The 15,117-nt window shown below is 38.9% G+C and overlaps 1 protein-coding gene across 5 annotated transcripts in view; it reads left to right on the top strand.

The window, feature by feature from the left end:
* TRIM55 (tripartite motif containing 55) overlaps nucleotides 1–15,117 on the top strand; it is an 81,585-nt gene that overhangs the window by 3,878 nt on the left and 62,590 nt on the right. For 4 of the 5 annotated variants that reach the window (XM_004697540.2, XM_013007204.2, XM_045287434.1 and 1 more), the window contains exon 3: nucleotides 8,349–8,514. In XM_004697540.2, the coding sequence (XP_004697597.1) occupies nucleotides 8,349–8,514 (166 nt within the window). The remainder of the gene's footprint in view (nucleotides 1–8,348; nucleotides 8,515–15,117) is intronic. The other variant, XM_045287436.1, reaches the window with a different exon arrangement.

Here is a 15,117-nt window from a genome sequence, read left to right as displayed (position 1 = left end):
TTCTTAATGTCTTAAATTGACAAGTTAACTTGTTCTTTTATAACACTATTCTGTTCTTTTATAACACTATTCGTAATAGTATAATTAATAGAATTGTATCATGGTAACTTATTCTTACTTTTTTGACAGTTATTTATAACAAATATGTTGTAATTAAATCAGTTACATCATTAGATCACACTGAATGAATTAAAGGTCATAAGGCTTGATCAAAGTTTCTTTAGAATAAGAAAACTTGAAAAGTAGATTATGTTTCTACAATAAGAGAAAAATAGAATGATTTGGCAATGAGAAATACTTCTTATAAACTTATAAATGAAAATAAGACATTTTAATAGAAAAGGACAATGTGAGCTACTTTCACTATTAATTTAAGTATTCTTTTATACATTTGGAAAAATGATAATGTTATAATAACTCACCATTAGTATTCACAGGCTTTTAAATTTTTGAATTATTTCCACTTATAACATTCCTATTTAAGAACTTATTTTAAGTTATACTAAATTTGGCTGTTAAGAGCCATACCTGAACTAGCCATTAAAGCTATTGAAATGTTTATTGGTCCATGAATATATAGATTAACGTGGGCACATTAATAGAGGCACATTGGATGGCAAGACTTCATCTTACATACTTTGGACATGTTTTCAGGAGAGACCAGTCCCTGGGGAAGGACATCATGTTTGGTAGAGTAGAGGCGCAGTGAAAAAGTGGAAGGTCCTTGAGATGCATTGACATTGTGGCTGCAACAATGAGCTTAAGCATAGCAACAACTGAGGACTCGCTCAATTGTGAGCCCAGCGCCGGACCAACTGGGCAGTGTGTTGTTCTGTTGTGCATAGGGTCACTATGGGTTGGAACAGACTCAACCGAACCTAACAACAACACAGGCACATTCTATAACTATTTTCAATTGCTTGATGATTCGCTATTGTCATGTGACTTTTTTCTTTCAAATAAGATTTAAACTATTAAATGTTTTATCAAAATAATTCATAGACATCATTTAAAATATGCAAATAAATATGTACAAGCCTATTGGCAGTGTGTTCCCCTCCTCACTCGCTCTTCACTCCAATTCTCACTATCCAGTCAATCGCTTTTAAGTCTTTTTAACGTTTTTTTAAAAATTTATCATCAGTGGCATGATTATGCTGCTAGTATGTTCCTATTTCTTGATATTTCTCTTTTAGACATCATCTATTTACTTTCTGATCTGAACACCTAACACCCAGCCCTCGCATGATTGTACTACCCTTTAGCCTCTGCTTGGAAAGTCTAGTCCCTCTGCTGGGAGTTGAATTCCTTATTTTGTGCAATGACTAACTCTTTGTTGCTTTAAAAACCAAACTCCATGGAGTCCTTTCTGACTCATAGCAACCTTTGACAAGGGAGTAAAGGAACCCTGGGAACCTCGGTGATGAAATGGGTTATGCTCACTGCAAGGTCAACAGTTCAAAACCACTAGTTGTTCTGCCTGAGAAAGAGGATGCTTTCTAGCTCTGTAAAGAGTTACAGCTTCAGAAGCCCACAAATGCAGTTTTACTCTCTTGTTTATATGGAGATAGCAAACTCAACTGTGCAAAAAGTCTTGTTTTCAGCCTTTACCACACTCTTGCCTTTATGACCCCTCCAGTTCCAGGCCTTTCCAAACTTCTGCAGTTCAAATCTGCTTGCTTCTCTTGGGCTGCAATCCCCATGGTTGACAGTTCAAAACCACCAGCAGCTCTATAGGAGAAAAATTAGCTTTTCTATTCCCGTAAACAGTTATAGTCTTGGAAACCCACAGGGGGTCTCTATGAGTCAGCATTGACTCGATGGCAATGAGGGTTTTGTTTTTGTGTTCCCTCTGCTACAGGCACGTAGGGGAGCCAAGTTGAAACCCTGTTCTACTTTCCCACATTTGGGTGACAGCTCTCATCTGTTGCCAGTTGCTCATTCTTCATCCTTATAGATTTATCCCTTTTGGTTTCCTGAATTTTACTTTAGTGGGAGTTAACACATAAAAAATGCATGTGTTTATTCTATCATATCTAATCCAACGTTCCTTGGTTCCATTTCTAGAGATGGTAAAACTGAGACTGAACGTGTTCACGTGATTTACCTAAGGCTACCCAACTACCATGTACTGCATCCGAGCTGAATTAAACTTTTTTTTTTTAAGTGAAAAGGAAGATATTTATTGGAGCCCATATGGGAAACCCTAGAGGAGCCCAGCATACCCTACTGTGGCATGCCCAGGCAAAGGGTCACACCATTCGCTGTACCCCCATATCCCAGCCCCAAAGCCCCAGGAATGGCTGGGGGTGGTGACGGAATTAAACTTTACCATCAATTTGACCTGATCAATTTGATCAATTTGTGGCATGCTTTACCCAGATCAGATACCCACCCTCAATAAATTCTAGGGTAGTCCTGACGACAACCTCAGTAGCAGGCCACTGACACTTTGATTCTGGCTTGCACTGCCTGGTGAGAGACCCTGAGCCCTGATGCCACAATTGTGAGCTTGGCCTCCATCATCTCAGCTTTACTTTACATGCATAGTATTGCCCAATTCTGTTAGATGTTTTAAGTTGGCTTAAGCTTTTAATTATACATCCAATTGTTTGTATCATGCTTCTGAGCCAGTGTTGCCAGCCTAATAAAAGATATGGGAAGTAGTTTTCAGTGTACATTGTATTATGGGGGGAAAGTCAGTTACATCAGAAACACATTGATCTTAATTAAAATATAATTTTTTTAAAGCTGCAAATCCATGTAATTCCTTTACTGGATTATAACCTCATTTCAAATAGTTGATCTCTTTCAAGAGATTTAGGTAGGTCAATCAGCATATTTTATACCTTTCTCTGAATTCGAGGCTAGTTACATGAGACGACATCTCAAGATCAATGGTTTTCAAACAGGTATTTATTACGTTGCAATTCAGCAACTATTTACATACATGGGTGGGTATATGAGGGGGCTTCAAAAACTTAGTAGAAAATTTTTATTACCTTGCCATTTATTATATTGAATTTTAATTTAAATTAAGGCAATTATATTAAAATAGGTATAGATATAATTAATTCTATATATCTGAAACAAGTGTCACAAATCCTTATTTATCTTTTCTACATGTAATAGAACTCACAGAGTAGTATTTTCTCTTCTATTTTAGTTTTAATAATGTTGGTCATGGCCCCTTATCTTAATTTCCTGACCCATAATAATTTACAGCCTGCGGGGTTTAAAAATTAGATGTAGACAAACAAAAACTAGCCCCCTCACCCCAGTCTAGTTTTAAATAACCATATGTTTGGGTATATGCAAAAACCTTTTGGCTTTAACTTTTTCAAATGTTCCTGAGAAATCTGAGTACTGCCAGTTTCAATCTTAAATTAAAATATGTAAGCATTAAAATTCCAAGGCTTTGCATAACCAGGCTGTCTCACACCTCCCATCATTTTCTAGAGAGCCCAAAGCACTACAATCAAGGCTTTGAAACAATTCATTCCAGTTTGACTCCCTGCTGAGAATTTCCATCTTAAAGCTGGATAGACTGAATCAGAAGCTGCCTTTTAACAGATTCTGTATGTGTAAACCTCACCTGGGCTCCAAAAGAATGCGGAGGGTGTTGCTCAAATGTTGATTCTGACTTGATTCTGACTCGATATATCTGCTATGCAAATTCTCAGCAGGAGGCCAAATGGAAATGAACTCTGAGTATAATTAAGCATATTTTTTATCTTGAATTTGACATTCAAGATCATTAGGTGGATAGACAGATCATCATTCACCACCTAGAAGTGATTATGCAGTGAACAGGTTAGCCTTGAGTAGCAGTGACTTGTCAGTCCGTCTCAGACTTTTATTTGCTTTATTGGTTATTTTCTTCACTGGCACAGGCAAACCTAGTCTTTAATCATCGTGTGCCTAACTGTGAGCAAATCCCCCTTGGGATTGGTGTTGATCTGTTAGGAAGTCAAATGTGTGGATTCACTGTGAGATCCAAATTTGTCCATGTTGTGAGGTATTTAACAGTTTCATCATTGTTTCTCAGGGACGCATAATCTTCTGTTGTATGTGCCACGGTGCATTTATGCATTCCTCCACTGTTGGACATTTTGGTTGTTTTCATCTTTCTGCTTTTAGGATGGCACTGCTATAAACATGGGTGTGCATATATCTCTTTGTGTTTTGTTCTCTATTTCTTTGAGATATCTACCTAGTAGAGATCTCCTAGATCATATGGTATTTTTATTTACATTTGTTTAAGGGAGTGCCATACTCTTTTCTATAATGTCTGTAAGTCAGCATTGTGTGAAGGTTCCAGTCTCTCCACATCGTCTCCAGCACTTTTTTATTTTCTGTTTGTTTGTTTTTTAAATTTTATTATCAGTGGCAGTGTGAAGTTGGATTGGGGTAAATTGCCTGTCCATTCATGTCCTCTGCCTATTTTTTAATTGGATGATTCATACTTTTCTTACTGAATTGTTATAGTTTTTCATAGAATTTTTAAGCATAACTCTTTATCCAATATATATGTGCCACACACACCCCCACCCAATATGTGGGTCCTTATTTTATTTTTGTGATGAAGTCTTTTTTTTTATCATTGTATTGGGAGCTCTTAGAGATATCATAACATTCCATAGTTCAATCACATCAAGTAGTATTGTACAATTGCTACCACAATCAGTTTCAAAACATTTTCTTTCTTCTTGAACTCCTTGATATCAGTTCCCCTCTATCCCCTCCTTACTCCACTCTGCCCCCCAGGAACCTTCTTTTTTCTCCCTACCATAGTTTTTTTTTGGTTTTTGGTTTTTTGCCATATCTTACACAATCCAATATACCCATTCACATACAATTCTGTTGTTAGATCCCATTGAGTGGAATGCTATTAGGTTCTTATTCCCCATTCCCTCCTCACCCTCTCTTCCTGTACTCTCAGGGAACCATTACTCCTCTTACTGTTTCTGAAGGGTTATCTATCTTGGCCTTCGTATACCAAATGATCTTAAATATACAAATGAACATACACAAATCTAATATGATGAAGGAGGTAGAACAAATAAGAACCATAATAGTAAGGGGAGGAAATATTAAAGAACTCGAAGACAGTTAAGTGGCTCATCAGTGCTCTACTGTACCGTGGGTGTATCATCCCTTCCATGTGGCCTGTCTGAGGAGAACTGTTCAATTATCTTACAGGTGGGTTTTGGATGTCTACCAAATCTATACCCCTTCACATTAATTTGATTGCTTGTTTTTGAACTTCTGATACCTCTTCCCTTTGACACCTCATGATCACATAGGCTGTTGTGCTTCTTCCCTGTGGGCTTTGTTACTTCCCTGCTAGAAGGCCGCTTATATGATAAAGTCTTTTGATGTGTAAAAATGTCATATTTTCAGGAAGGCCCAGTTCTCTATTTTGTCTTCTGCAGTGTGGATGTTTTCAATTATGTTGGGTAGTGTGTTTATGCCTTGTATTAGGGCCCTGAAATCTATCCCCATTTTTTCATTGATGATATCTATAGTTCTAGGGTTTATATTTGTCTTTAATCCATCTTGAGTTATGTATATAATATGATGTATGGGTCCTGTTTCATTCTTTTGCAGATGGAGATCAACTTTGCTAGCACCATTTGTTGAAAAGACACTCCCTTCCCGATAAATGGGTCTTAAAGTCAATTATCAAAAACCAGGTGTCTGTAGGTTGCTTGATTTTATTTCTGGGTTCTCTGTTCTGATCCATTGGTCTACATATTGATCGGTATACCCATACTAAGGTGTTTTGATCACTGTGGCTGTGTACTAGTTTTGGCTACTGTGGCTGTGTAATAGGTTTTGAAATCAAGGATGAGAGGCTGCCTACTTTGTTTTTGTTTTTCAGTAGTGTTTTGCTTGGGTTTAATTTCTTTCCATATCTAGTTGATTAGTTTTTCCATTTCTTTGAAGAATAGTGTTGGATTTGGATAAGAATTTTATTGCATTTATATATAGCTTTCAGAAATACTGTAATATTGACAATTTCACTATATTAAGTCTTCTTCCTATCTAAAACATGTAGCATTCTTGTTTCTCTAGTTAGATTTATTCCTAAGTGTTTCTTCTTTGGGGGGATTATTGTAAATAAATGTTTGTTTTCATGTGTTGTTTTGTTTTTTAAATTTCCTTTCAGAATTCTCTTCCTTAATGTGCAAGAATCTGATAGCCCGCCATGTCGCCAAAATTTTCAATTAGTTCCAGTAATTTTCTTATTGGATCTTTGGGATTTCTGTATATAAAATCATGCCATCTGCAAAGAGAGAGTTTTACATTCTTCCTTACCAATTTGCATGCCAATTTGGAGGAATTCCCCTCTACTCCTACTTTGTTGAGTGTTTTTAATTAAAAAAATAAATATTGGATTTTGTACAATACCTTTTTTGCATCTTTTGCTATTATCATGTGGTTCTTTAGTGTTATTTACATTGATTGTTTTTCTAACATTAAACCATCTTTGCACACCTGGTATAAGTCTCACTTGATTATGATGTTTTATTTTTAATATTTTCTATATCAATCTGTTAATTTAGTTAGGTAATGTGCTTCTAGAAATTGGCTCCTCTCTTGTAGGTTTTCAAATTTGTTGGAGTTCAATCATTGGCAATATTGTATGATTTTTAAAATTTTCGTTGGCTTTGTTGCGATACCTCCCATTTCATTTTACTTGCTTCCTCTTTTCAGATGTTACATTTTCTAGTGGTTTGTCAATTTTGTTAATCCTCCCTGTCTGTTTTTTAAATATTTGTTTTCAATGTTCTGATTCGTTTCGTTCTGCTCTGATTTGTATTGTTTCTTTTCTTCTGGGGGACAAGGGTCTATTCTGCGGCTCTTGTTCTGGCTGTCGTAGGTATCGACCGTGTTAGGCATTGATTTCAGTGCTCGCTTCCCAGTTGGTGTGCGCTCACCACGGTAGTGCCTACCTCCGTGGCAGCGCTCTCTGCGTACTGCTTTTGCTGTGTACCAAAGGTTTGGGTAGGTTGTGTTTGGTTCTTATTTGTTTTGAGGAATTTTTAACTGTTACTCTTCATTTCTTCAATGGTTAAAGTCAGAAATTGTTTGATTTCCATGTAATTGATTTTTTTTAGCTAGAACTTCCTATTACTCATTTTTAATTTTTAAGCAACGTGATCTTAAGAGATGGTTTGTAGTATCTTCATGTTTAAAATTGTACTAATGCTTTGTGGCCTAACATATGACCTATTCTGGAGTACGTTGTATGTGCCTTGGAAAAGGATGTATACTGTGTTGTGGTGGGGTGAAATATTCTGTGTGTGTATGTAGAAGAGATCAACTACTATATATGTTTAAGAGATCAATGTCGGTTTATACTTCTGTATCTTTTTTCAATTTTTCTTTCCAAATGATCTGTCTTTCCTCCAGAGTGGTGTATTGAAGTCTTCTACTATTGTAATATTGTTTACTTGTCCGTTCAACTTTGAACAGTTTGACTCACGTATTTTGAGGGTCTTTCATGGGGTGCATAGATGCTTATTATGATTATGTCTTCTTGTTTATTTGTGACTTTAATCATCTAATGGCCTTATTTTTTTCTCATGGTGGCTCTTACGTTGATGTCTAATTTTGAAAATTTAATATTGCCACTACTGCTTGTTTTTGACTATGATTAGCTTGATATATTTCTTCCATCCTTTGATTTTTAGACTGTGTTTGACTTTGTGTGTAAGGTGTGTTTTCTGGAAGCAGCATATTAATGGGTCTTATTTTCTTATCCATTCTGCCACTCTCTATCTCTTAACTGCTAAGTTTAATCCACTTACAATGAATGTTATTAATATGGTTGATTTACTGTCATTTTGCTGTATTTTTTAATCATGCTACTGGTTTCTTTCCTCATCGTAATTTTCTGTCTGGAGTTTTCTTGTCATTTTTCTTTGCTTTATGCTTTTATATTACTGTTTAATTATTTTTTTATGGTTTTCTCTTTTTTATTTTGTCAATATTTTATAATTTTCTTTGAGATTAGTTTTTATTATTTTCTTTCCAAGTTTAAGGCGGTTTGTTCTGTTTTGTTAACTACTCAAGGTTTTCGTCTCCATTTGACAGTTTTATGTCTTTTTTATTCCCTTGATTATTTTTTTGTTATCTTCACTGTGGAATGCTATTTCTGATTTCCTAATTTGAGTCTTGTAGGTTTTACCACTTTGTGCATCGTTTGAGTGGGTTGATTTTCTTATGATGGTGTCTCGTATGATGAGGGTGCAGAGGGGAATTGGGTTTTACAAAGCTGATCAGCCCTATTTACGTTGGACCAATGGAAACTGATGGACACCTATCCGCTCATCTTCTAGACCTGAAAAGAAGTCTGACCAACCCATGTGTGAGGAGCACGAGGAAGAGCGCATCAACATCTACTGTCTGAATTGCGAGGTGCCTACCTGCTCTCTTTGCAAGGTTTTTGGGGCTCACAAAGATTGTCAAGTGGCTCCCCTCACTCATGTATTCCAGAGACAAAAGGTAAAGAGTTGGTGCTGGTTCATACTCCATAGTCCCTGCTAAGTGTTTGTGGATTTGCTTTCTGATTTGGAAGAAGAAGTGCAAACCATCACCCACCCACTAGGCTGTGAGGCTGGTGGGCTCAACTGGGAGAGATGCTGCATGGTTGACACTTGCTGGGCCAGTTCCCTGGAGAGTGGTGAGAAAGGGTTCACTGGTGCAAGAAGGGATACAGATATTTGAATGCCTTGGATAGAGTAGGGAAAAAATATGGAGCCGAACACAGATACCAGGTTTACTGGTCAGAGAAAACCTTAGTGGAGTCCCTTAGACTATGGCCTTTAAACTTCATGTCCGGAACTAAATTCACTTCTGTATTAAAATAATCAACTACTTAATATCAAAAGGGCAGTACTGACCCAAGGACAAAGTAGTTAGGAAAGGAGGAATGGAAACAGGAAATACAGGAAGGAAATAGGACGAGTGATAGCACATTGAGAGAATGGCAAAGAATGAGTCGAGAAGAATGCGTATGAATTGAATGTAAACCGATAATCATCTGTGTAATCCTCCACCTGGTTCACAATACAGTATGTTAGAAAGAAGGGGTGCAGAGAGAGATCGGTAGCTGTTTGTGTGCATGTTTGGAGGTTACTGGTGGCATCTAGTCAAAGTTCAAGCTGCTTAGGCATTATGGAAGTTCAGAGAATAGGTAAACTTTTCACTTGAATCACAGAATATTTTTCTTCCTTCCTCAATGAAAAATTCCTTTTGTCCCACTAAGTTATTTTCTCCCACAGTTTTAGTGGATGAAAATGACAATGGCACTTAAAGAACTATAAAACTATCTCTTGTGCTACTCCTCATGTCACCTGTGTCCATGGCTGAGAGACCTCTTCTGAGTGTGGCCTATGTCTTTTACCCCACAGCCCCAATCCCAGACCCCCTTCTGCCAATCATAGCATCTCCCCAGGTCATTGCTACCCTGTGTGTTAGTCTGGGTAGATTAGAGAAGCAAATTCAGGGAGGCTCGTATATGTGTGAGAAAGAGGTTTTGTATGCAAGAGCAATTGAACATTGAGAAAACGGCCCAGCCCAGACCAGATCAAGTCCATAAGTCCAATATTAGCTTATATGTCTACTACCAAGCTATACTCTTCAGACTCACGAAACACATGCAATGATGCCAAATGCAGGAAGATCACAGGCTAGTGGGCAGAAGGTCTTGTGGATCCAGTGGTGGTGTAAGCATCTTAGTGCTGGCAGGGGGCTCCACATGGCTCCTCCAGTTCCAAGGGCAAGGGCTCTATCAGCATAGTGCCATCTGTCTTGTCAGTAGAGTGTCTCTCAGGGAGAGAGCAGTGAGAGATAGAGGAGGAAAATACAGGAATTCCCAGAATCCTCAGGGGAAGGCCATGTCCACACAGGGGCTTCATTTGCTAAACAATGATTTTCCCTCCTTTCCCTCCAAAGAAGAGGCTGTTAGAAATGGGTGCCACCTGCTCTCATAGTACAGATCCCCAACTACAGGATTCCATTAATCAGTTCTGACATAAGTCAAAAACCTTATCATTCTCATTATTGTTGCCTTTTATTATCAGCTTCTTTATACATATAACAACAATTTTAAAAGTATGCTATATAATCAGAGAAAACATCATTAAACAAAAATCTCAAACTAAGAAACCATTGTTTCTCAGCATATCCTCCATCTGGGTCCATTCACGTCTGAGAGCTGCGCTTCCATCTCTCTCGCCCAGTGGTTCTCAACCTTCCTAATGCCGCGACCCTTTCATACAATTCCTCATGTTGTGGTGACCCCCAACCATAAAATTATTTTCATTGCTACTTTATAACTATAATTTTGCTACTGCTAAAAATCAGGCGACCCCTGTGAAAGGGTCATTCGACCCTCAGGTTGAGAACCGCTACTGTAGTCCTACCTCAAAGAATTATATGCTCTTCTATTAATCACCTTAAAACAACAAATTTGGTGTCCATAAGGGACTCAAATTTTGGGAAGAAGTCTGAGGGGCAAGATCAGGGCTGTAGGGTGGGTGGGGGAAGGTTTATTAACAAAATTCAACTATGACAGCACTTGCTACCCTCCAGGAATGAGCAGGTACCTGGTTATGATGGAAAAAATTCCCTGATGCAACTTTTCTTATCATTTTCTCACCAAAACTTCTTCCTAATAATGTCCCTATGATTGTCCTTTATGCTCTGAGGGGGGACCTTTTTTTTACCTGTTTGAAATCTTAAAAGAACAGCCACCATAACCTTTTGAGCTGACCTCTTTGTCCCGAATTTAACTGTCCCGGCCAATCCCCTCAAAGCCACTGGTCTTATTAGACCTCACTCTCTGAATAGTACGGGAAACCCAAGACTCTTCTCCAGTTTCAATTCGTTAGCTGTGCTTTGGCACTACTTGACTTGAAAGCTTGCTGAGCCCAAGATGCTCACTTAAAATTGAAGTAGTTATACATCAGGAAAACATCCCAGCCCAGTCCAGATGAAGTCCATAAGTATGATACTAGTCCACAAATCCTTCTTCAGATTCACACATCCCCGAGCAATAATGCAGAATGCAGGAAGATCACAGGCCGGTGGGTGCAGAGCTGTGTGGATCCAATGGTGGTGGAAGCATCTCCAGGGCTGGCGCAGGTCTCCATGGGGCTCCTCAACAGGAAGGTGAAGGCGGAGATACAGGGGGAGGTTCCCAGGACCCTCTTTAGGAGGAGGTCATGTCCACAAGGAGGCACCATCAGGCTGTGACCTGATTGACAGTCTAGACTCCCCTATACTTTAAGTTGACATGAAATTATGTAACTATCCCACCACATGAGATTCTAACTTCGATAGCAATGACATCAATGGTTGTTCTATGGCCTTCCACCAGTTTCTGGGCTTTAGCCACAGCGATTTCTTTTGTAGACTCAACCATCTTCCCTGTCTTGGCTTACCTTTGAGATCCTCTTGGCCATCCTTAAAATATTAGATCCATCTAAAAACTGTTATTTTATGTGGGGCAACATTCCCATTCATTTATCACAAAGCTTCAATGATTTGGGAAGTTGTCCACTTGAGTTTTGTTAAAATTTTGATATTTGTCCTGATTTCAGAATCATTTTTTTCCATGCCACAAAACAAGTTTTGAGGGTACCCCAATGATAGTAAATCAAGTACATTATTAAGAGAACTTGTCTGTAGCCACCATTGATTTCAGAGACAGGTTTAAACATGTTTTGCTTGGAATAAACCCTTGCAAGTATTGCAAGTAATAAACCCTAGTAATGATCAGTTTTGACTCGCCCCTTTACAGAGGGTTTTGAATGATAAATCACGAAGTGAATATCTGAGAATTATACCAGCAAATTACATGTTACAACCATGCATCTAGCACCTATTACTAATGATAAAGATGATTGTAAGTAGTTCGTCATGACTAGAATATAAATACACTTGTACTTCCCTTAGAGCCTTAGACTCAGGATATGGCTTCAGAACTGCACGAGGTAAGGGTTAGGCGACTCAAGAGATGGACAAACTGGTGGATCTCCTACTCCATTTCCTGCTCAGTCAAACCAGCTTCACTTTTACACACTGGCATCCCATCTCAGTTTCCATTTGGGCTGCTAACCAAAAGGTCAGAGGTTTGAACCCATCAGGGAAAAGATGAGTCAATCTTTGGAAACCTGCTGGGGCAGGCCGCTCTATGCTATAGGGTCTCTGTGAGTTGCAATCAACTTGAGGGCAGTGGATTTGTTTGTTGGTCGGTTGCATTTTAAACATGAGCAAATTAGGACCCAAGTTGATTACCTATTTTGCACAATGTCATTGAGAAATTAAGGACATAATTAAACAAAACATATGGGTCCTCTAAGTTCCCCTTTAGTACTCTTTGTCCTCCATAGGCAACCTTGATAGTAGATAAGTACAAAAAAATGGAATCTCTTCGCAGGTCAAAAATTGAAAGGAGTTGAAATGTCTTGCCCGGGACCCCAAGATTGCTGCTATGAACCCCACAGGAATACTGCCACACAAAAAGCCTGATCTGCTCCCAGGCAGGTCAGAGCCAAGGAAGCTCTACAGGGCACAGCTCTACTCTCTAACACACGGGGCGACCATGAGGAGAAATTCACTCTTCTGCAAGAGGTTTTTCATATCTTAGCCTACTATGTGGTCGTATAAATGTACTATATTTGTCCTTTCCTTTTTATTGTGAACTGGGTGAAAGTTTACAGAGCAAATCAGTTTTTCATTGCACAATCCATACACATTTTGTTTTACGTCATTGATTGCAATTCCCCATAGTAACATCATGTGCCCCACTTTCTCCCTGTTTCTTGTTTCCACTTCTCTCTTTTCTCCTAATCCTTCTGAACTTTGTCCTTAGGCAAATCCTACCCTTTTATTTCAAATGGTTAATTATTATGAGAAATTGGTACTTCCCTAGTTTTACTGCTCCCCTAATAGGCTTGTCTACTGCTTGACTGAAAATTGACCACGGGAATTTCAGTTCCAGACCTGAAGGATGACTAAGAGCAAAGGTCTCAGAGGTCCACTGGCATCTGTTCAAGCAGTAAGCCTGGACTGTTTTATGACTTTGAGTTTTACATGTACGCCATGCTGAGTAACACCCTGCCTTTGGTCAGTTCTGACTGACAGTCATCCTAGATGACAGAGTGGAGCTGTTTCTAAGGCTGTCAGGCTTTACAGGAGCAGGCTGTCTCTCATCCTCCTGGAGGATGGTGAGCGAGCTTGCAGTGATGGCCTTCTTGTTAGAAGCCCATGGCTTAGTTCACTATACCACTAGAGGTCCTTCATGCCATGGTACACATATTGTACCCATTAACACATATTGTATGTGTAGTACAGTGTATATGCTGAATATGCCAATAAATGAATGAGTGTTTACTATATACATCGTCCAAGTTAAATGGATCCTGAGTTATAGTAGGGAGATAACTGCTTTGGGTGTTTGATGTCACTTACCAGCCTCAATGGGAGCAGCAGTCAAGAGACCAAGAGACATATTGCATTAAGTAAGCCTGCTGCACAGACCTTATTAGAGTATTGAAGAGCAAGGATGTTCCTTTGAGGACTAAGGTGCACCTGACCCAAGTCATGGTAGTCTCCATTGCATCATAAGCATGAGTAAGTTGGATATTGAATAAGGAAGAAGGAGGAAGAATCAGTGCATTTGAATTGTGGAGCTGGAGAAGAATATTGAAAGAGTACCATGGACTGCTAAAAGGACAAATTGATCTGTACTGGAAGAAGTAAGGCCAGGGGGCTCCTTAGAGGCTAGGATGGCAAGATTTCGTCTTGCATACTTTGGATATATTGTCAGGAGGGACCAGACCCTGTAGAAGGGCATCATGTTTCATAAACTGGTAGGTTGGTGAAAAAAAGGAAGGCCTTCAATGAGATGGGTTGACACAGTGGCAGTATCAATGGGCTCAAACATAAAAACAATTGTGAGGATGGCACAGGACTGGGCATGTTTCGTTGTGTTGTGCAGAGGGTCACTGCGTGTCCGAGCCGACCCAGTGGCACCTACCACCACCACCAGACTGACTCATGCAATTATCAACAATCTTCACAATTCTTTAGGAATCTCTGTTATTGTTAGGCGCTGTCATAGTTACTGATCTGTAATAGATCAAGACACTGCCTAGTCCTGGGTTGTCCTCCTGGTCTATGTTAGGGCCCATCTATACTGGGGCCCATTTTTACACCCACTCTGTCAATCAATATTATTGAACCTTCCTCTTTTTCATGAACACTCTACTAAGCATGATTCCTTCTCCAGGGCCTGGTCTTTCCTGATAACATGCCCAAAGTAAATGAGATGAACTCTCCCCTTCATTGCTTCAAAGGAGCTTTCCAGCTGTGCTTCTTCCAAGACAGATGTGCTCTTTCATCCGGCAATCCATTGACTATTCAACCTCCTTTGCCAACACCACAATTTTTAGCATGAATTTTTCTCTGGTATTTCTTATTTATTGTACAGCTTTCCAATGCATAGGAGATGATGGAAAATACCATGGCTTGGGTCAGGTGTAGCTTAGTCCTCAACGTAATAACTTTGCTCTTTTAAGAAGTCTTTCACAGCAGATTTGCCCAATGGAATGCAGTGTTTGATTTTTTTGACTGCTGCTCCCATGAGCATTGATAGTGGATACAAGGAAAATGAAATTATTGACAGCTTCAATATTTTCTCAGTTTATGCTGATATTATCTATTGGTCTAATTGTGAGGAATTTTTATTGTTGTTGAGGCAGTCTCTACTGAAGGCCTAATTCTTTGATCTTCATTAGTAAATGCTTCAAGCCCTCTTTACGTTTAGTAAGGAAGGTTGTGCTATCTGTGTATTTGAGGTGGTTAATGAGTCTTCCTCTAATCCTGATGCAAGGTTCTGCATATTGTCTAGCATCTTGGATTATTTTCTCACCATTCAGATAGAATAATTATGGTGAAAGGGTACTGCCCCGACACCCATCTTTCCCGAATTTAAACCACACAGTATCCCTTTGTTCTTTATGAACATCTGCCTCATCGTCTATGCATAGGTTCTTTATGAGCACAGTTATGTGCACCCCTTAGAAGGTGTTAATATCT

Source organism: Echinops telfairi, unplaced genomic scaffold (assembly GCF_000313985.2).
Source record: "Echinops telfairi isolate 266 unplaced genomic scaffold, ASM31398v2 ScPeMD7_1;HRSCAF=3_0, whole genome shotgun sequence".
NCBI lineage: Eukaryota > Metazoa > Chordata > Mammalia > Afrosoricida > Tenrecidae > Echinops > Echinops telfairi.
The sequence above is the reverse complement of the archived record's forward strand: the minus strand, read 5'-3'. Positions and strand labels throughout refer to the sequence as shown.